General features: G+C 31.1%; 3 protein-coding genes across 4 annotated transcripts; 1 reads left to right on the plus strand and 2 right to left on the minus strand.

Moving 5' to 3' along the window:
• On the minus strand, positions 2,096-6,854 carry LOC18591813 (protein ECERIFERUM 1). Its single transcript, XM_007018176.2, has 2 exons — positions 6,255-6,854; positions 2,096-3,141 (listed from the first exon to the last, which is right to left on the minus strand). Exons 1-2 carry the CDS (start codon positions 6,687-6,689, stop codon positions 2,275-2,277), a joined length of 1,302 nt encoding a protein of 433 aa, XP_007018238.2. The 5' UTR covers positions 6,690-6,854; the 3' UTR covers positions 2,096-2,274.
• On the plus strand, positions 14,321-18,044 carry LOC18591814 (protein VERNALIZATION INSENSITIVE 3). Its single transcript, XM_007018177.2, has 4 exons — positions 14,321-14,543; positions 15,628-16,294; positions 16,609-16,928; positions 17,052-18,044. The coding sequence occupies exons 1-4, from the start codon at positions 14,519-14,521 to the stop codon at positions 17,885-17,887; spliced, it is 1,848 nt and encodes a 615-aa protein (XP_007018239.2). The 5' UTR covers positions 14,321-14,518; the 3' UTR covers positions 17,888-18,044.
• On the minus strand, positions 18,474-20,987 carry LOC18591815 (translation initiation factor IF-2). Of its 2 annotated transcripts, XM_018126216.1 has the most exons (4): positions 20,830-20,987; positions 20,022-20,125; positions 19,806-19,919; positions 18,474-19,571 (listed from the first exon to the last, which is right to left on the minus strand). In XM_018126216.1, exons 2-4 carry the CDS (start codon positions 20,119-20,121, stop codon positions 18,781-18,783), a joined length of 1,005 nt encoding a protein of 334 aa, XP_017981705.1. In that variant the 5' UTR covers positions 20,122-20,125; positions 20,830-20,987; the 3' UTR covers positions 18,474-18,780. The 2 variants fall into 2 exon arrangements, with proteins under 2 accessions (XP_017981705.1, XP_007018241.2); XM_007018179.2 differs by having other exon boundaries at positions 19,806-20,125.

The following is a 21,178-nucleotide window of genomic DNA, read 5'->3' on the forward strand; positions in this document are numbered from 1 at the left end:
GGACTTTCATTGTTCTATATTTTACATCATTAATCAAATGTTAATTAGACAACTTTTATAATTTTTAGCTAAGTTTTCCAAACAAGAAATACGTTATAAATCTAATTTCTCATATAATTTTTTATATTAAACGATAAATATTGATATTTAAATTTAAAAAGTTTACTCAAAATTTTAAATCTTGCGCCACTCTTATCACTTGAATTAAATTCAACTTATTATTGACTCATCTTTACTGTGATTTATCTAACCCTGAAGTTACTTAACGTTTTTCACTATTATTTGGTTTATATCATTAGCCAAATATTAATTATAAAACGTTTATAATTTTTCTTATCGAGTTAAGTTTTAGAAAAGAAAACATATTATAAATCTACTTTCTCATCTTATTTTTTGTATAAACAATAAGTATTATTATTTAAATTTTAAAAAATAATTTCCAAAAAATTTAAATTTTAAAAAATTACTCAAAAATTTAAATCTAACTTCACTCTTGTCTCTAGAACTAAATTCGAGCTATTATTTATTTATTATTATTATTATAATTAATCTACTATTAAAATTACTTCAAATGACTTTCATTATCCTCTATTTCATATCATTAGTCAAATGTTAATTATATATACTTTTAGAATTAGAAAAAACTATAATTTACTAGTAGATATGTAACCTTTACTTTGATTAAAACCTCAAAATTTCTTTCCCAACATAACAAAAAGAAAGGAACAATCTTGAAATGACCTTCTACCTTACGATCTTTTTTTTTTTCATAAATCAAGATTAAAACACGAAAGCAACATCAAGATTACGTCTCAAAGAAATCAGATGCTATAATAATATTAATCTATTAATCTGATTGTTTATTATATCTTCAATGGCAATGTTTAATTGAACTAATTTGATTCTTATGATAAAATTTCAGAAATTAAATAAAATAAGGACTAAGCATCAAAGGGGTTGACATTTTAAAGAAAAACTGGATTTTTAGACTAAGTTAGTAAGCTTTTCAAATCATGAAAATTGAAAGCTTATCAAATCATGAAGACTGAAAGCTAATCATTGATTCATAATAGTAGTACAACATGAAGGTGACTTCCTTAAATTAGACAAAAAAATAAAAAATAAAAATCTATTTTGGATTCAATTTGGTACAAGTCATCATAACACTGAAGCCCATCGTTGCAGTCAATTGGACCACAAGATCCGAGTATTGACCCGACAAGTTTTGCGAAAGTGCAATTGTCCCAATTAGCTAGAAAATTACATTCTTTTCTCCTCAAAAATTAAATTATCATTAATCAAACTAATGTTTGGTCAAAATTTATTTTTCTTAATATACGGGCTAGGAAAAATCTCCAATTAATCTAGACAAGTAAACATAAAAAATATTAGAATTAAATAAATTTTAAATTTCGTTAAATTAAATAAAAAAACTTATAATACTGAAAACAAAATGTTTTTTGGTTCATATAAAAATTAATTTTAAAGTGAATATGAAGAATATAACAATTTTAATTTTTTAAATAATCAAAATTATTTTAAATACTAAAAATGTTTGAAAAGAAAAGGTATCATTTTGGAGTGAGAGTATTAATCCATTAACTACCTCATATATTACCCAAATAATCAAAAATAAGGAATGTTAATACTTTGGAGCAAATTGCTTAATCATTCTTCTTTTCTTTTCTTTTCTTTTTTTTTTACTTCTCTTTTTAATATTGGAGGATTTACTGATTCAGTTTTAAATTATTTTTGATACCGTCACTGCCCTTTTTGTTTTTTAATAACCTAGCCTCGGGTTGTTGATCTGAAGAAATGCATGCGGCATGCCAATGCAATGCTCAGAAAACGTCGTCTTCATGATATTAAACACTTTCTGAGACGGCATTGATCAGCAAATTTGGCAGCGGTGCCTGTACTTACTGCCAAAATTACTTTGCGTCATAGGCTATTTTGTCATCAGCTTTGGTATATAAGGTGGATTAATTAATTGGTTAATTAACTATCCCTTTCAAGAGCATTATCAGGGTGAAGGAAAATGGAACGAAAAGTTGCACCACAAAACACTTTTCCCTATTGAGCTCACAACTCCGGATTTTCTAAAGACAATGGTGATTGGTGACTGATTTGATTATTCACAATTCATCGAAATGGAAACATCAATTTATCTGGTTACAAACATACAAGAAATATCTTAGTTCTACCACACAGACCATGCATCTTCCATTATTATAACCCAAAAGTTAACACTTTCTGCAAACCAAATCTGAAATTTTAAGTTGGCTTAGCAATATTCCAGTCATGTCCAAGTATATTCTTCAGCTTTGCAAGTTGATCTTCAGGCAGGGTCATGGTCACGATCTTCCCACTGCCACCTTCGTTTTCTGGGCCGGGGAGAATCAGAACAGTTCCCTCATCACCAACTCCATTTATTGTATAATTTACAAACATTGGTCTCTTCCCCTTGAGTTCTAGTCCGTAAAGATTTGCTTCTTCCAAGTCTACAAATGTCAAATTTGCTCCATATACTATAAAATCTGATCTTGCTTCATCTCTTAATAATTCTTCAACCAGACCATTCTCAGGCATCCTCTTTTCAGCAATCAACTTCGCCAGTTCAGTTATTTCGCCCTTGGAGACACAGAAATCTGCTTCCACTGTGCTAAAAATCATACCGTTAGTTGGCATTTCATTTTCTCTGATGAGGGAATTATTTGAACAAATTGTAACAATCCTTGGCCCCATATCTTCTCTAAGTTTCGATAATGAATGCCATATTATAGAAGAAAGGATTTCGAAATGAGAGATACTATCTGTTTGGCCTGGATCACGAGTAGTTGAAACTATGTGGTGAAGTTGTTTCTCAGTGACATGAAAAGAGTAAGTTTGCATGTTGTGGTTATTGGCAGTTAGCCAGCAGTCACCAACAGGGTCAACCTTCTTCAAGGAAAAGGGTTTTCTGCAGATAGAAGTTGGGAGTTCTGAGTTCTCAGGATTGTGGACCTGGAGAGACTTTGGTGGAACTTGTCCAGCCATGATCTGTCCCCACAAATTGATGAAGGCTGAAGCTGAAAATGCATCTCCTAATACATGAGCCCAGCTTAGCCCTATGGATACGCCCCCAGACCTGAACCAGGTCAACTGATCGGAAAAATCAGTTAGATGTGTCTCACACAAAGGAAAAAAAAGAGAGGAAAATCAACGAATTTGAAATTACTTAAAAAGTCTAAATATCTTAAAAGAAACACTTAGATTTCTTTACCTAATTAAACTTATCAGTATTTCCTTTTAAAAATTTCTCCATCTTTTAAATTGACTCGTAAATGGGGTGATAAACATGTAATTTACAGACAATATATAACGCATTAACAGGAGGAAAAGCAACAAATCTCCAAGGGATAAATGCAGACTTATTTAGCATTCTTTCTCAATTCCTGACTCATGAGTAATAGTAGTTGCATTGATTTGTTATTGGCGTCTTATGAACACAAGAGGAAAAGTAAAAGAAATTGGTAATCAATGCAAACTTATCCAATCATTCTTGCCAATTCACTGTCTTGCCCCCTTGAACTTTTCCCAAGAATCAGGAGTAATGGTTGCATTTAATTTTCTTGGCTCAACATGGAGACTTCCCCTTGGGCACGTTAACCAAAGCGCGGTTACAATCTCATTCACTAACATTAATACGAAACTACTAAAGGGAAATTTCTCTTCATATATCTCTACAAAGTTTCTTTATGTTAGAACTTTTCCCCTTTCCCCGGCACCGTCCCTTCTTATTCTTCCAACACGAGCGCATCTTCCTCTTCCTCCTTTATTATCTCATTTAATTCATTTACTTTGATTGTCGATTGTGGACAGAGGCTTTGGTCCACCACCTCTTTATTTGGTACCGAACCTACCGCAAGATTTGGCATTGCCATTTCACCGGTTTTAGTACCAAACTGAACTGACTCACTGCCCTTCCAGAACGAAACTGCCTCGATAGTTTCCAACTTTCCGTATTTAGTTCAAAAAACCCGACGTACATGCATCCCTACCACCACCTCATGAAATTTTTATATGGTTTTGTAATATATATATGTTTCCTTTTATAAACAGTATTTGATAATTAATATAAATATTTATAATATATTAAGTGAAAATATTATTTGGTATAATTAGGGGTGGCTCAATAACCTCAAAAGAATAAAACTAAGTATTCAAATGAAGTTTTTTTTTAATTAAGAAAATGAGACCCTTTTTATTAAAATTAAAGAAGAAAGAAAGTGAGGAAAGAATAATTGTAGATATTATAAATTGAAAAAAAATAATTAATTTTATATATAAAAAAAATAGTTATCAGATATCAGTAGATACATATTATCATTAGTTGATTGAGAATAAAAGAAAGCATTGTAAAAATTGAGAAATGATAAAAAGTTAAGATTTATTAAACATATAATTAAAAAAATGAGAGAATGTATCATTTTAATAATTATCTTGATTTTTACTTCTTCTTAATGAAAAATAATATAAATAATTAAAAATAATAAGAATTTGAAAAGTAAGAGAAAATAAATATTTATTAAATATATTACGTTATGTAAATATTTTATTAATTATATTAATTTTTTAAAATTTTTAATATAATTAATTATATTATTATAAAATTATGAGATGCAAAAACCTTTACTTAAAAGCTGACCTTGGGTATAAATATTATAAAGAACATCTTCCATCACTCATTTAGGAATTCTATTTTATATGCATATACCTTTTTAAGTGAGCCTTCTTCCTTCTTCCTTCTTCCCAAGGAATTAAACTACCCTATCATTAGAATTTCCTAAATCGTGGGGCACACCATGTCAGCAGGACATTCAAAGGGCAGCCATTAAAATCGTTGAATCATAAATGAAGTTTCCCTTCTCCTACAATTTTCATTCCTCTTGTGAAAGTAATTTCTACATCCATGTAATCGATGCTTATGCCATCATGCCGCCCCCATTCTATGTTTATTTTTGTCTTTTCTCCCTACCTCTATCCTAATCCTGCTCTGCCAGCTCTATCCAACAAGCTCAAATCCGTATCCAAGCTTATCTTTCTTTCAGTTGGCGGACATATGAGAAGTAGATGGCAATCTGACCAATAAGGATGTTAATGGGTAAGTATATGCTATTTCTTATGTATATTACTTCCAACATATTTTTTGATAAAGTATTTGAATTTTATAAATATTTAATTAAATTTTAATATTATTTTATGAATTTATATTTAAATATTTTAGACATTATTTTTAAATTTTTGAATGAAATAAAATTTTAAATTATTATATATATTATTAATAGAAATTATATTAATAAATTAAAATTAATTCATAAACAAAATTAAAGTTTTAAAACTATAGTTAGATAATTAACGACATTTTGAAAGTATTACATTAATTATAACGGATTGTAGCTTTACAATTAAAACTCTATTCAAACATGATTATAAGGTAAGTTTAATCTTACTTAATCGGATTGAGTAAAGTAAGATACTTAATTATAAAGTAACTATTATAATCTCTATTGAACAAGCTAAGTATGCTGCTGTCCTAGTTTTTCTATTCTTGTCATGGTAGCTTACAAAATAAAAAAAAATATAAAGCATAATTCAGGAATTAAATTATGTTATACATCTTAATATTTGGATCAATAGGTACACGTATCTCTTTATTTAAAAAGTTTGATTCCAAACCCCTCCTTTCTAAATAAAAGTAAAAAAGTTAGGTCACATTATTTATAGCTGTTGTGCAGTCCAATTAATTCAAATCACGTAATTATGAATTTATTAAAAGCTTGAATATTTATGAATTTGTTCAATAATATTGGGCTCTAATTAAAAGCATGTACTTGGCGTTCCTAGCTGCTATATATATAGGTATTGATTATTGAGGGACTTTACGAAGTAAAAATGCTAGCTGTGAGGGTTAAAACTTGAAACTCTATTGATCTCCATGTTTACAGAAGCTATGGCCTCTGTAAGAATTTTTTTTCTCTAATACGATGAACTCCAGTTTGCATGGAGGATTTCCAAACGGCTTGATCTTATAACTCTCGCTATCAATGGAATTTGGAGTATAAAGGAAAATAGAAAGTAGAACCTGCTTTGAAACTACCTAGACTTACCTTGTGTGGCAATAGTTAGTTAAGATCATTATTTATTCGTGTTTCTCTAACAATCTGTATCACATTAAGAAGCAGTGATCAGAAAGAGTGGAGTAAGAAATATACCTGTAGAAAAACCAAAGGGGAGAATCCCAGATCAGGACCAAGGACTTGATCATGTGAAAGCAAATGATCAAGAGAATGGTCACTGGTTGCCAGCCATTCATCAATAGTCTTGCTATCACAGTGAGCTTCAACAATTCGGACGCCAGCATCGTTGCATTTAATAAACGGCCTGCCTGTTCCGGAGGATCTCCGAATCCTCCCCGAGGTAGTGAAGTAGAATTCCAACCATCGAAACATTGGTTCTTTCAAGTCACTGGCCGACACCCCCTGGACTGCTTCGCTTTGGAAGAAATAAACACCCTTGATGTAATGGAGCTTCATCGCCAAGTCCATGTTCGAGAGCTCAAAGTCCTTGTTGTCGCCTGTTACTTCGGCAGGCACCACGGATGAGAGCCTTCGGCCCGAAACTGGGCTTTCCAGGGCTGCTGACACCATTGAATGGACAAAGGCAATAGAGAAGAGAATCTTATTCCAAACAGAAATAATTGTTATCCAAATAACAGGAGGATAGCATCGGCCGCAGAAACCAGAAGCCAATGGATTTGCTTTTAAGGAGCTCTGGAGTGACAGGTGGGAGTTACAGCATTAATTAAATGACAACATGCGATGTATACCAGTATGCGTACAGCACTTACTAACACTAATATTTGTTTTCTTGTTAACTTTAATAAAAATTAGACCTGACAATTTTGAACACGACACGTTAACACGACACGAGAAGACACGAATTAAACAGATTTTGAGTTTATCCTTAATGTGTTTCGTGTCTTAACGTGTCAGACACGGCAAACACGTTTATTTAATCGTGTTATCGTATTTAAACGTGTATACATGACACGTTTATTAATCTATTAAACATTAGTAGTTAAAAACTATTTTAACCTTATATAAATAATTTTTAATAATTATTTAATGTGTATTTGAACTTTATATATGATAATGAATTTTATGTATGTTATTTATATTAAATTTTATTATATTTGATGTTATTATTATTATTTTTTTGTTATAATTATTTTTATAATTTTAAATTTTAAATTTAAATAATAAAATTATATTTAATTATAAATATTTTTATTTAATCATGTTAAACGTGTTAAACGTGTTATTAATCGTGTCGTATCGTATATTGACATGTTTAATAAATGTATAAAACGTGTTAATCGTGTCGTGTCGTGTCATGTTACATATGTATTAAACGCATACCTGTATGTATTTCAAATTTAAAACACGAATATTAAACGTGTCGTGTTCGTATTTAACCTTAACGTGTTTCGTGTCTAATCGTGTCTGACACGTTTAAGCACAAAAACACGAATTGCCAAGTCGAATAAAAATATGATCTACCAAGTTTTGTTAATTGTGACTTATCATCCATACAAACTACCAGTGATGCAACTTGTCTAAGATCAAACTGGGTGGCTCAATAAGTTTAAAAATTTAAAACAAAATATTCAATGAGGTATTCTTTTATTAAAATTAAAAAATTTATTAAATTTTTATTCTTTTAACTTTTTGAGATGTAAATTTTTTATATTTTTTAAATGGTTAATACAAAATCAACAATCAAATAAATCAATTATCAAGTAAAATAAAAATAATATAACAATATAATATAAATTCTAAATTAAAGTAAAAAAATCTGTAAATATTAGAACAATAATACATAATTGTTGAATGCTTATTGCAAACCGCAAATGAAAATATGTTATGAAAATAATAACATAACAGATTTCTTGTGTATTTTTTTAAGGAAAATTAAAGTTAAAGGAATAAGGAAGAAAGAGCAAATAAGAAAAGAAAAATTCAAAAATAGATATTATACATTAAAAAAGAAATAATTGGTTTTATATATAGAAAAAAAAGTTGTTAAAAATTATTAAATATGTTGATTGGAGATAAGAGAAATAAATGAGAAAAAAATAATTATTGAAGATGATTAAATACATATGACCGTTAGTTGATTAGAAATAATATAGTATTCTAAACATTAAAAAGTGATAGAAAATTAAAATTTATTAAGTACATTATTAAAGAAATGAGAAAATAAATAATTTTATTAATTATTTTTTATTTTTAATATAATTAATTATATTATAAAATGATAAGGCCTCCTCAAATTAGAGGCCTAAAGCTCTTACTTAGGTGGCTTCACGCAAGTGCTGACCTTGCAAACTTCATAACAATTCTCTTTTAATGACTTTATGTGAAAAACTTATCACTTCTTTTGATTTGTTTACGTGACATTGTCTAAAAGCCCCAAACTTTTTTATATAAAATTATAGATTTTTTTTTAATACAAAACAAAAATGTTTATATATATATATATCCATGTTTGTTCATTTTCAACTTCAATTTTAACCAAATTTTTTTTACTTCAGAAATATATATAAAAAAATGTTTTATATGTCCATGTTTGGGACTTTCTCAGAAGAAAAATAAATCCATACGAAATCTTTTAGTATACAATGAATGTTAATCTTCGTCATGAGTCGAGTTGTAATTAATTGAAAATCATATAGTCATTGAAACTTTGGGTTCAGCACAAAAAAGAAAAAGAAAAAGGTTGGTAAAATATAAGCCATTTAATTCTCTGAGTATATATATAATTAATCTGTATAATATTCTAATTTCTACATACCAGATAAATTATATTATGAATGATTTGGCAGAGCCTTTCAAATTTATATATACTGAAAGTGATAAGCCATTTATTCTTTTCTATATGAAACATGAGGTTGGCGTTGTGGCCACCTACCCATGCATTGCCAACAGGTCACAAGCTTAAAGCTTCAAGCCAGGGTGTAAATTCTTGCAGTTGTAGCTCGGGGCAATTGCAAATATGTAATCATAATCAAGGTGCAACTGTACATTGCCAATTTAAATCCAAAATAATTAGTTTCACGAAACAAACGTGTCATACACGTAAAAACAGTAAATATTAAATTAGAGTATGAGTAAATAAATAATATATATGATAAAAGTTGTACGTAGCATTGAATTAATGAACACGTGTCTCTTCCCTTTTAATTAATATGACCCAAAAGGTGATATAGTCAAATAGACATATAGTTATAAAAAAATTTAATTAAAACATTTATTTCTTTTTAATTAAATGAAAAAATTATTAAAACGATATTTTATCATTTTAACTAACATTATAGATATCTTTAACTGAAGTCAAATAATAATTTAAGTGTCCACAAAATTTAAGATTATTAATTACGGTTGTTGAATGTTGAGACTTTCCACGAGCAGTATTCAAGATTGAAAGTTCACGCTTTTTCTGATGAATTGTGTTAATCACACATGTAGGATAAATACATTATTTTTTGAAAAGTAGAAAAAAATTTAAAAATATAAGAGAAAGAAACACAAGGCTACCAAAACTGGTAGAAGAAACAAACAATCCCCAAGGAGCAGGTCAATCAAAAATAAAAACCATCAACGGTTGCAAGAGAAAGAAAGACCTCCAAACAACCCTTGATAGAACACCTGAAACACAAAAGAACTGTACGATAAATTCATTATCAGCAACTAGGGGCGAACTCAGAAATATTTTTGAATGTATTATAATAATAATAATAATAATTAAAAAATATAAACATGTTAAAATTTATAAATTAGAAATTTAACATTAAATTAAAAAATATATAAATTTAATACATTCATTTAATAAGATAACTATAAGAGGAAATTATGAAGAATAACTTTGACATTTTAAAAATAATTATCAAAATAAGTTTAATTATTTTTAGTCATATTTAATCATAACTTGACAAAAATACATTTGAAATTATTTCAAATAAATTAAACAATTCATCATAATTTCTCATCATTTATGCTTCCGATTTCTCTCTCTCTCATCATCCCACTCTTTTTAATTTTATCTATTTCTCTCTTTGGCATTCGTCTGCTATGTTTCGATTTCACTCTCTTACATTTTCAGATTTCTCTTTTCTGCACTTTCAAGACACCAAATGATGGTTTTGATGTGATTAGGTGGATGACTATTTCAAAATTTGATTTTTAGGTATTTTGGATAAAACTAAAATGGTAAAAGTAATCACAGATATTTAAAATAGTTTTTAATTGGATCAATTACGGGAACTAGACATCAATAAATTCAAAATTTTGAAATTTATAAATTTAGGTTTTCAAATAAATTTTTTTTTCTATTTTGAGTCGAAATAGGTGTTTTAGATAAAAAAAATTTGTGTTTTGATTATGAAAATATGTTAGAAACACTTTAATCGATGTCAAATTATTCAAAAAAAAAGCAAAAAGAAATGAAAAGAGTTGAGAATATTTGAAGTTTTGATTCGTAAGTAACAACAACATTTTAAGTATTAAAGTGTAACAAAATGTTTTTGAATATGACGTGTAAAAATAATATTTTTTCAATATGGCGTATAACAACAATTTTTTTTCTCAATATGGCGTGTAATAACCTAACCATGACGTGTCACATGTTTTTGTACATAACGTGTAACAACCTAACCATAGAGTATAACAACCTAACCATAACGTGTAACATGTTTTTGTATATGATGTGTAACATATTTTTATACATGGCATGTAACAACCTAACCATGGTATATTATATGTTTTTATACATGACGTACAAGAATCTAACTATAACGTGTCATGTGTTTTTGTATGTGGCATGTAATAACCTAACCATGACGTGTCACATGTTTTTTATACATACGTGTAATACCCTAACTTTGGCGTGTAACATGTTTTTGCATATGGCTTGCTATTTTATTAAGGGTAATTTTGTCAAACTTGACTAAAAATAGTTAAAATTATAAAGAGAGTTATTTTTGAAAATATCTTATCCATAAGGGTTATTTTTAAAAATGTCCATAACTATAATTATTCACGATAATTTTTCATATTTTAAAAACGGTGCGTGATAATATCACCAAAAATTTAATTTGAGTTGAAAATTATTTACAATTAAAATTTAGATGCATTGTTTTGAAAAAGTGAAAAACATAATCAAGGATCGAAAAGAGGAAGCATTAATGTGGATCTTAATAGTAGGATTTGAATTTTTGAAAAAAAAAATTTAAGTTTTGATTTTTATAATAAAGAAGGAAATTATTTTTTCTTTTCATGTAATATTTAAATGTTAATATATAAATTATTTTGTAATCCCATTCTTTACAAAATTGTAAAAAAAATTATTAGATTCATTTGTATTATTATCTATATAAAACTTTAAACAAATAGTATAACAAACAAATATTTTTTGTAAATGAGTGGTGTCATTTACACCGCTACTAAGATAAGTCCGCCCTTGTCAGCAACTTTAATTATAAAGAAGAAGTCTGTCTGAAGAAACTACCTCGTCGATCCTCCATCAACTAATCGCAAATTCTTTATGAAATAGATTTACATCGCATTTATATAGGAATAATAAATATAAAATAATACTTAGTATATTGAGCACAAATATATTTATATATAGTGATGAAATTTACTTTCAACATACAAATTGGTTAAATAAATAAGTATTTGATTAAAAAAAAAAAGAATCCACGTGTTTCATATTCAAAGAGAAATAGAGAATATTACGTTTCAGATTTCATATTTTGCATGTGGTGCCGTTTTCCAACAGCTAAGCCATAATTGACTCGAAAAAATGGATGGCCAGTGGCTCCTTTACCACTTCCGATTCCATGGTTGGAGTTAAATTGGGGCCTCTGCTCGGAGATTCAACACCGAGCAAATTTCGGGTACGTGATATCAGTTAATGATTAGTTCGGTTTGCTGGAGCATAATAATGATATTTATGAGAGCAAACGTGGGTCATGGATGGCCCTTGACAACAAGGAGTTCCCCAACCGCAGCGGACACGGTTGCATTAATTATCCAGATTGTGACTGAAAAATTAACCACTAGTTATTTGCCACGTCAAAAATCTCCGAATATTATAACCAAGTTCATTGGTATGTCGCAAGGAAGTTACATTTATGATTCTTATTTTCTTATTTCAATTTATTTTAATTTCTTATCTCTAAATTATTCATTTAATTCTTTAACTTTTTTAAAATGATTTCTTTTTATTCTTCTTTATCAAATCCTTTTGATATTGATAAAATATTCACGGTGTAAACTATGTTATATATCATCAGAATATTTTCTGAATTATTATATAACCCAAACATTAAAATGAAGTTACTTTACAAAGATAAAGATCTAACCAATTAGAACTTCAAAATTAATGATAAGTTAAAACGCAACATATTTTTAGAGAAGAAAATGCATTAGCCGATTGCATGGCTAACAAGGGTTTTGATACAGTCGATGACTATGTGTTTTATGTTATTCCACTCTTCGATATTAGAACTTTTCTTATGATGATTTGTTAGGAATATGTTTTATTTGTTTGATTATAATCTAATAAATTTTAATTTTTTTAAAAAATTATATAATAAAAAAGTTAGAAACTATGGCTGATATGTATTTAATAAATAAATTAAATTCATATGTTTAATAGAATTTATACGGTTTTTGAATTTTATATATCTATTCTCTCCTTTTTCTAAGATGAAAATGGTTATAATGAAAAGATAATGAAATTCATAACTGCTTTAAAGGAAATAAGCCTTCAAGAAAACTGATCAACTTTAAATTTATTACCTTTTATCTAATTTTACTTTTTACACGAGACTACACTCATGCTTGCATCAAAGATATCACAAAAGCACTTGTCTTTTCTATTATTATTATTTGTTATTAATCGATCGATGGTATGTCTTTGAGGCTTTATTCATCGGTGATTTTCTTTATATTAAATTTTTGGTTCATATCTTAAACTTAATCGTGAGATATTATTGTAGCTGTAAAGTAACATATCGAAATGAAATTCAACAATACGAAACAAAAATTAAATATGAAAAATTCACAATGCTATATAAACTTAAAAAGTTTTCATGGGTCATGTTTGAGAGAGCAATTTAGAAACTTATTTAATTACACAATCGAACTTTTATATTATATATTAAAAAATCTATATTTTCGTATTTATTTTTGTCATTGTTTAATAAAAAATAGGATTATTACTATATATTTTATTATAATACAAAAATAATTAAATAATCATCAGAAGTTCCGAGCCAATCCATTCTCTGTCTGGGCGTAGCTCAAACAAGACCGAGCATGTTGGGCAGCCTGGCTCAATACTAATTTTTCTTTGATGTAAGCCCAAAAGCACATCAAAATAAAATTTCACCGAATAGTTTTTTTTTTCTTTTTTTTGGTTTTATTTTTTAGTATAATGGGAGTTATAAATCGAGAGATTAGAGGAAAATGAAAAACACAAGAGTGCTATAATTATCATTTTTTTCTCATTTTTACTAATTGATAGGAATTAACATAAAATTATCACATTTATATATAATATACGTTTATTTTGAGAAAATTCATTATTTGAGCTATTTAAATTTTTCAATAAATTCATATCATGTGTTAGAATTATTGACCGGAACTCTAAATGGATTTATTTGATAAATACATTGAAATATTTTTATTTTAAACACGATATTAATTTATTATATTTTGCATATGGACAGACTTTACATGTTAATACACATTGCGGTTAATGTGTATCAATTATTTGTTCAATACGCAACTCACTCTACATTCAACATATAATTATTTAAAAATAATTAAAAAAGTAAATATTCATAAGCAACGCATGTAATATCAAGTTTTAATATGTAAAAAAATGTTTAATTTTGCAATATTTATACTTTAATTTACAGTGTAGTTAATCAGCACACTGACTTTTAATTATTTGAAAGTCATAATTCGTAAAATAAAACATTATCATTTGATGCACTCACGGTCAACATCTCTTAATATAGCAATTAATTAACAAACCCTTTTAAGCATACTTTAAAAACACAAAATCAGCCGTACAATTAAATCATCAAAATTTGTTGCCAAAAATAGACGGCAGTGATCGAAGGACAGGATACGGAGTAAACGTAGGTGCATCATAACATAGTTTCTTTCCTTAAACAAAATATTTCTCTCACTGTCACACTCGCGGCTTTTGCAGTTTTAGACTATTAGAAGTATTAAAAAAAAAATTGAGATAATCAAATCTCTCGCATTTGTGTTTCACGCCATTTTTTTGAAATTTATTTCGATCATATTTTATTGGTTTTTTGTTTTGTTGCATTGCCCTTCAAAGTAACCCATTATTTATTTCTGTTATTTTGTGTTTATTATATATTCAGCGTGGAACGATGGAAGCAGAAAAGAGGTTTCGAGGTATGGATTTACTTTTTGGTTTTTCTTTTTCCTTGGATTTGTTAACAATTAATGGTGTTGTTTTTATCCACTTTTTAGATTTCCAAATTTACAATGTATATCATACTTTCAAGTTTCCTTTTTTTTGGTGGGAAGAAGGTGGGGGTGCTAAGCTCATATTTTAAGTTTTGACCCATTTTGCATCTGGGTTTGCTTATATTTTCAGTGGCCACTCTCAGTAATGCTAGGTGGCATGGTTACCTGTTAGCCATTAAAACCTCTTTTACATTCTTGCTTAAAGGTTGGTTGATGATTAGTATGATATATATATATATATAATTTATGTTTAAGAAAATGTAGTTTTGATGCCTTAACAACATTGTCATTGGACAATAGTATTTATTTTGATATGATTATGGCTAACACAGACACTTTTTTATAGTGTATACATGGAATTTAGGCAGCGTTGAGCAAATTGTAGTTTTTTGGAATAAGTAGCTAATAGCTTTGTATTTCGAGTAGAAATTTTTTGTGAATTATTAACATTTGATAGCTCATAGAAGTCTTTGAATTGCAGTGCTTAGACCATGTAGAGTGTAGCATGAGCTTAAGTAGTAGTACTGATTTGACCTGCAATAGTATTTGAGTTTGCTTGTGGAATATTATCAAAGAACAGTTGAAACTTGAGAGAAGAACTTTGGATGACAAGGGAATCACTGATCCAGAGAAGAATGGAAGTAGTGACATGATAGCCCATAATTGGATTAGCAGGGGAATATGAGGCCGGCCTTTAGCGGTTAAGATAAGGAAAGTAGCTTTAGTGCAGTTTTGTATTTTGAATGTTAAGTATGCACTGATTGAAGAGGGATACTTAAATTTACACAAAAAGAGAAAACTATGAATTATTCATGACATCCAACAGTTCTTGATGCCAATAATTTTCTCTCACAACCAGTAGACATGAAGTGGAAGTTCATGGTAAAAAGTGCTATATTGGAACCTTCTTCCTTCATACATGTGTGGAGCAGATTAGATAGTCCATATTGCACTACTGGGAATGTAGAGTTTGACTTTGGCATTTATCTGTTTATTTATGGTCTTTCAGGTTTTCTTCTTGACCCCAACAAGTTTAGTCAGCTAAGCTTGGGAGAGAAAAGAGCACTGGTCCATGACATTGCTCAATGGTCAGATGATGCCCCACAGATTCTTAGTTCGTTTACTCGCAGGGAGCTTCTTGAAATTATTTGTTCAGAGATGGGCAAAGAGAGAAAGTATTCAGGGTATAATAAACTTAAAATGATAGAGCACCTGCTAAAGTTAGTTTCTCTGAAGTCTAGAAGAACCGATACTGATCAGTTTTGTTCACTTTATGGAGCAAAACCTGAAATGGGATATAAGAGGAAAAGGCAAGATGAATCCCCAGATCAACTCTTAACTGACCTAAATGACATACCCCTAGGGCAGGCTAAAGAAGAAAATGTTAAAATCCTGGTTTGCCATAATGCTGCATGCAGAGCATCTTTAGACCCAGCTGATGCCTTTTGCAAGAGATGTTCGTGCTGTATTTGTCATCATTTTGATGATAACAAGGATCCCACTCTATGGTTAACCTGTGAGTCTGACTGTGACGAGAATGAGTCCTGTGGAATGTCATGCCATCTGAAATGTGCCTTGGAAGATGAAAGAGCTGGCATTGTTAAGAGCAGTTGTTGCACAAAGCTGGATGGAAGTTTCTATTGTCTCTCATGCAGAAAGATTAATGGACTAATGAGGTAAGAAACTTTCTTTCATACACCTAGCTATGCAAAGTTAACAAACTTGTATTTCCATCTAACAAAGAATAAGATAGTTCAGAATGAGTAACTTAATTGTGAAAAAATTTAATTGACAAATCTTAATTTGCAAATCTTTCTACTTTTCTGAAGTTGTGTCCAGTGCAAACTAATCCTGGTGGACATACAATGAGTAATAACATTTGCCTTTGATATATAAGAGAAGCATGAAATTTATGGCATTTCATTTTTTTCTAGTAATTTTTTTGGGATAAAAGAAGAGGGTAATTTGGCTAACTCTTGATATTTTATAGTACCTGGAGAAAACAGTTGGTAGTTGCCAAGGAGGCTAGAAGAGTTGATGTACTATGTTTACGGATCTCTCTGGCTCACAAAATTCTCTTTGGAACTGAAAAATACAAAGAAGTGCAGAAGACAGTGGAAAGTGCTTTTAAATTACTAAATAATGAAGTGGGGCCTGTAAATTTATTGTGCACAAAACTGGCAAGAGGTATTGTCAACAGGCTCTCCTGTGGTACTGAAGTCCAGAAATTGTGTGCTTCTTCTGTAGAAGCATTTGATTCCATGGTAACTGAGCCATGTTCTGATCATGTGAAAAAGAAAGTGCCAGCATGTAAGTTGCTTCTGACAGATGAATATGAGTGTCTAGATGTCAGTTTAACAATCTGAGGATGATGTTAATATTTCTACTTGTTTTATGATGTTGATTGTGGTTGTTCCTTTTCTTCTACTGCAGCTTGCCAAATCTGTTTTGAGGAATTGTCCCCAAACTCAGTGATCATCGTGCTAGACTATGCCATTCATTTGTTAGAAGACTTCTTAGGCTGCAGGGTTTGGCACCGTAAATCTACTGAGAGGGATTATCCTGACAACCCAACCTTCATTGTATTGAGACCTGAGAAGAGATTTAGAATAACTGATCTCAATCCTTCAACTGAATATTTCTGCAAGGTGTCTTTGTTTACCAGCAGAAGAACTTTGGGCGTGTGGGAAGCTAAATGGGTCTCACCTGCATCAAGTGAAAATTATGCTGCTGCTCTGGAACGTGGAAAGAAAAACACTCCTTTAACTGCTCAAACTTATTCTCAAGTGAAGCCAACCAACTCTAGCAAAATTAACTTAGGCTCTGGAGGATATGCTGCAAAGCTTCCATCATTGGAAGGCATCAACAAGTCTAACAATGAAAGGCTCTGCTCATCTTTCATGGAAACTGATTCTGCTCTGAGTCTTGCATCGATTTCTCCTTCCACACCTTGTAAATCCAATAACACACGGGAAGTTGATGGCTCAGGTTTTAAAAGAATGGTGGGAGAGAGTGACTATGAATATTCTGTGAGAGTAGTAAAATTGTTAGACTATGAAGGACACATAGATGAAGAATTTAGAGTGAAGTTCCTTATTTGGTTCAGCCGCAAAGCAACAGTGCAAGAGAGAAGGGTGGTTACTGTTTTTGTGGATGTTCTGATTGATGACCCACCAGGCTTGGCTGAACAGCTCCGCCATGCTTTCATGGACGAGATTTGTTGTGAGCAAAAATCAGTTTCTTGGCAGGCATACTGTACGATGTACTAGGTTGTTTTTTTCCATTTTGGAGAAAATTTAGGCGGTAAAGCTATTGCTACAATTTAGAACTTTTTAAGGTCATAGGAAGACAAAAGATGAGAATATGTTTGTCTTTAACAAAGATTTTGGTTAATCTTGGCAATTGGATGACAGCTTTATATGCACAGCTAGGTCCATAAACGCCTGTGTTGGCAGAGAGACAATCAATCATTTCATGCCCCATAATCCTTCTGAAACAATAACCATGTTTTTCTGCAGCATCTGAGTTCACCGACTTTCACTCCATGAAATAGCCTGCAGAATCACACAAGCAACCCACTCAAGAGGTCCGTTCTTCCCCAGCTTGGTTGGCCTTGGCCAACGAGATTTATCCGACTTAAAGGATCTGTCCCAGAAAGATTTGTTTCTAGATCTTTCTAGTGATAATTGTTCATCGATATCATTCTTGCTATAAGTTGAGTACCTGCTTTCCTGGCTTCAAAAACTTGAAGCCATCCACATTGTAATGGACCGAAAAATAGACAAAAATTTAGATAGTAGTAGTATCTATATTAGGACTCTTCACGGAAATAAATTTGAAAGCAAAAAAAGCAACTTCAGTATCGCAAACAAAACTTAGAAATACATCTATTTTAGTAAGAATCAGATGTTCTTATAAAAAAGAAAGCAAGAAATCAGATACATGCACCTTCGTTAAAAGCATAGAAGCTATTAATACTGACAATTATAGCATGTTGGTTTAAAGAATACTTTCTAGGAACTACAGTCTAATACTGGATATGAAACTTCTTCAAGCCTTCAGCCAGCACCACCCTCATGCATCTACATGTGCATCCAATTATCAGCTAAATTGTCATGACAGATATCTTCTACATGGCTTCCATTTTAAGAACGCACAACTTTCATTCATTTTGTGTATCCTCAACAGCTTTATTGAATGAAGCAGCAAGGTATTCTGCAAGACTCAGTTGAGAATTAAACTTGTTTGAAGCTTCTGACACTTTCACCTTTTTTGCGCTAATGGATTTTGGAAACCAGGAATTGGAAGAGTCAGGGTTACTCAAACTATCCATTCCAGCTTCTCTTCTCCTCCATAGAACAGGTTTTAAATGCTGCCAAGGGTCTTCCAACATGGATTCATCATAGAAAGACTCTGGCCCCATCGTTCTGTTTGATGCTGAACTATGACCATGAAAACCTAGCCCTCGTCCACCACTCCTTCCAATTCCATGAGTAATGCTGCCACCATATCCACGTCCCCTGCCTCGTCCTGAGCTAAGACCAAGACTGCCACCATGTCCTGGACTGGGGAGTGGATAGTTACCAAACTGTTGAGGCCTGCCTCTTCCATAAGGGATATCTGCTGGTGAAAAGCCAGGGGTAGGCGAATTACTGTACCTTGATGCATTAGAGGGATTCCAGAATCTAGGAGAAGTTCCAGGATGCATCGGAGGAGTACCAAACATTCCTCCTGGGCTTCCATCTGAAGCAGAACTATAATAATTACCAAATGCCTGGGACCCATTCCAAGCATCAGAATTGCCATGATGCATGTGTGAAGGACTTCTTGTTATTGGGCTTCTATGAGCAGCAAAGTTGCTATGAGGACCTTGTTGATGGTACATTCTCTGATCAAGCGAATACTGGCTCTGCATGTGACGGACAGGTGGATTCATATCATAGTTCCTTGGTCCTACCAAATCAGAATAAATTGATCAATATTATAGTTGGAAAAATGGAAAGACTATCAAATGATGTTAAATGAAAAATTCGAGAAATGTAATTCACTGGCTGTTAGCAACAGCCATTTATCACATAATCAGCTGAATAATTCAAATCCAATCAGAATGTGTCAATATTTTAAATATATATTGGTACATGATAGATCAATATTTTAGATACTAACATTGGTGGGAAGACAAATTACCTGGATGGGATGGTGAAACCCTTGCCACTGGCCAGCCACTAGTAGTTGGGGGAGTAAAATAATTTTGTGTACTCTGATTATCTGCCTTGCCCCTCTTCTTGTTAGCAGAAAATGCTGCCATAGGGTCAGTGTAATAGTCAAATCGCGGAGTTGAACAAAAGTCTTCCTGCACTGCTGCAGTTGATGATGTCTCACTCAATGGGTTAGAAAGGTGACCTGGCACTGAAGGAGTCGCAACATTATTAGGAACTTCAGACTGAGCAGCTTCCAAGCGCATTGCTTTCAATCTTTCCTTTCTTTTTTCAGATTCATCCATTTATCTGAAAAAAAAAGGGCAATGTTCAAATGAACTATCCCACAACTGAATCACGATATTGCCTTTCATCTAGATAGTTCCCATGCATGAATAAATGGTATAACTTTCAACCTTCTAAGCCCTGCATTAACTCAATTATAACTCTAAACAATCTTATAAATCTAGTACGAGAACCCATTGTCTGTACTTCCAAAAGCAATATTTCCGCAAGCTAAGTATCTTTTCTTTTTGGCATTGCAGAGTTAATTTACACAAACCAAAAGCATTAGTTGTATAATTAAGAACAGCTATAAGAACCATGGTTTAAAATTACGGCAAAACTAATATGATTCCAGCAAACCATAAGCACTTATGATCCCCCCCTAGATCCCCGATCTTAGTTATCCATTGAAAAAAGCTTTTTCTGTCGTTGGTTCCTAATAACAAACAAATATTTGAACCATGCCAAAAAGCTGCAAAGAAAATCCTATTAAGCTAATGGAAAGAGCTGTTGAGACTTGACATGAATTTCTTCCAACAAGTAAACGTCAGTATATGACAGGCTGCTTTGAAATCTTAAAAGGTTATATTATAGGAACTGCAAAGTAGAAACCCTATGGCAGTTAGAACAAAAAATCACCATGGAAATTTTGAACCTTGGACTCAAATTCATAAATTGAAAAAAAAATTATCAAATACCCTCAAAAGAGGAAGCGATTTTCAACGTACCTGTGAGTTCAAAACGACGATTATATGATCAAAGTTGTATAATTTCACTGTATTTTTAGAGTTTGGTTTTGCAGAAATTTTCTTCTTTGTTTACCCCCACGCACTCCCTCCATTTTCCTAAATCATCAATGGATTAGGCTTGGAGAGAGCCAACCGGCTTGAGCTGGCCAGTGTAGTTCCCTTGGTCCATGAGAGATGCAAATGCAGGCTGTGGGGTTCAGCCCAAGTGAACGGCCCAAACCATCTCTCGCAGGTTTGAGGCTAAAATATGAACTCCATGCATTTTATTTTATATAATTATAGTATTTAATATTTTTGTAATGGAAAAATAATAGAACCAAGTTTTGTG

The sequence above is a fragment of the Theobroma cacao genome, chromosome 8 (genome assembly GCF_000208745.1).
Source record: "Theobroma cacao cultivar B97-61/B2 chromosome 8, Criollo_cocoa_genome_V2, whole genome shotgun sequence".
Classification (NCBI taxonomy): Eukaryota; Viridiplantae; Streptophyta; class Magnoliopsida; order Malvales; family Malvaceae; genus Theobroma; species Theobroma cacao.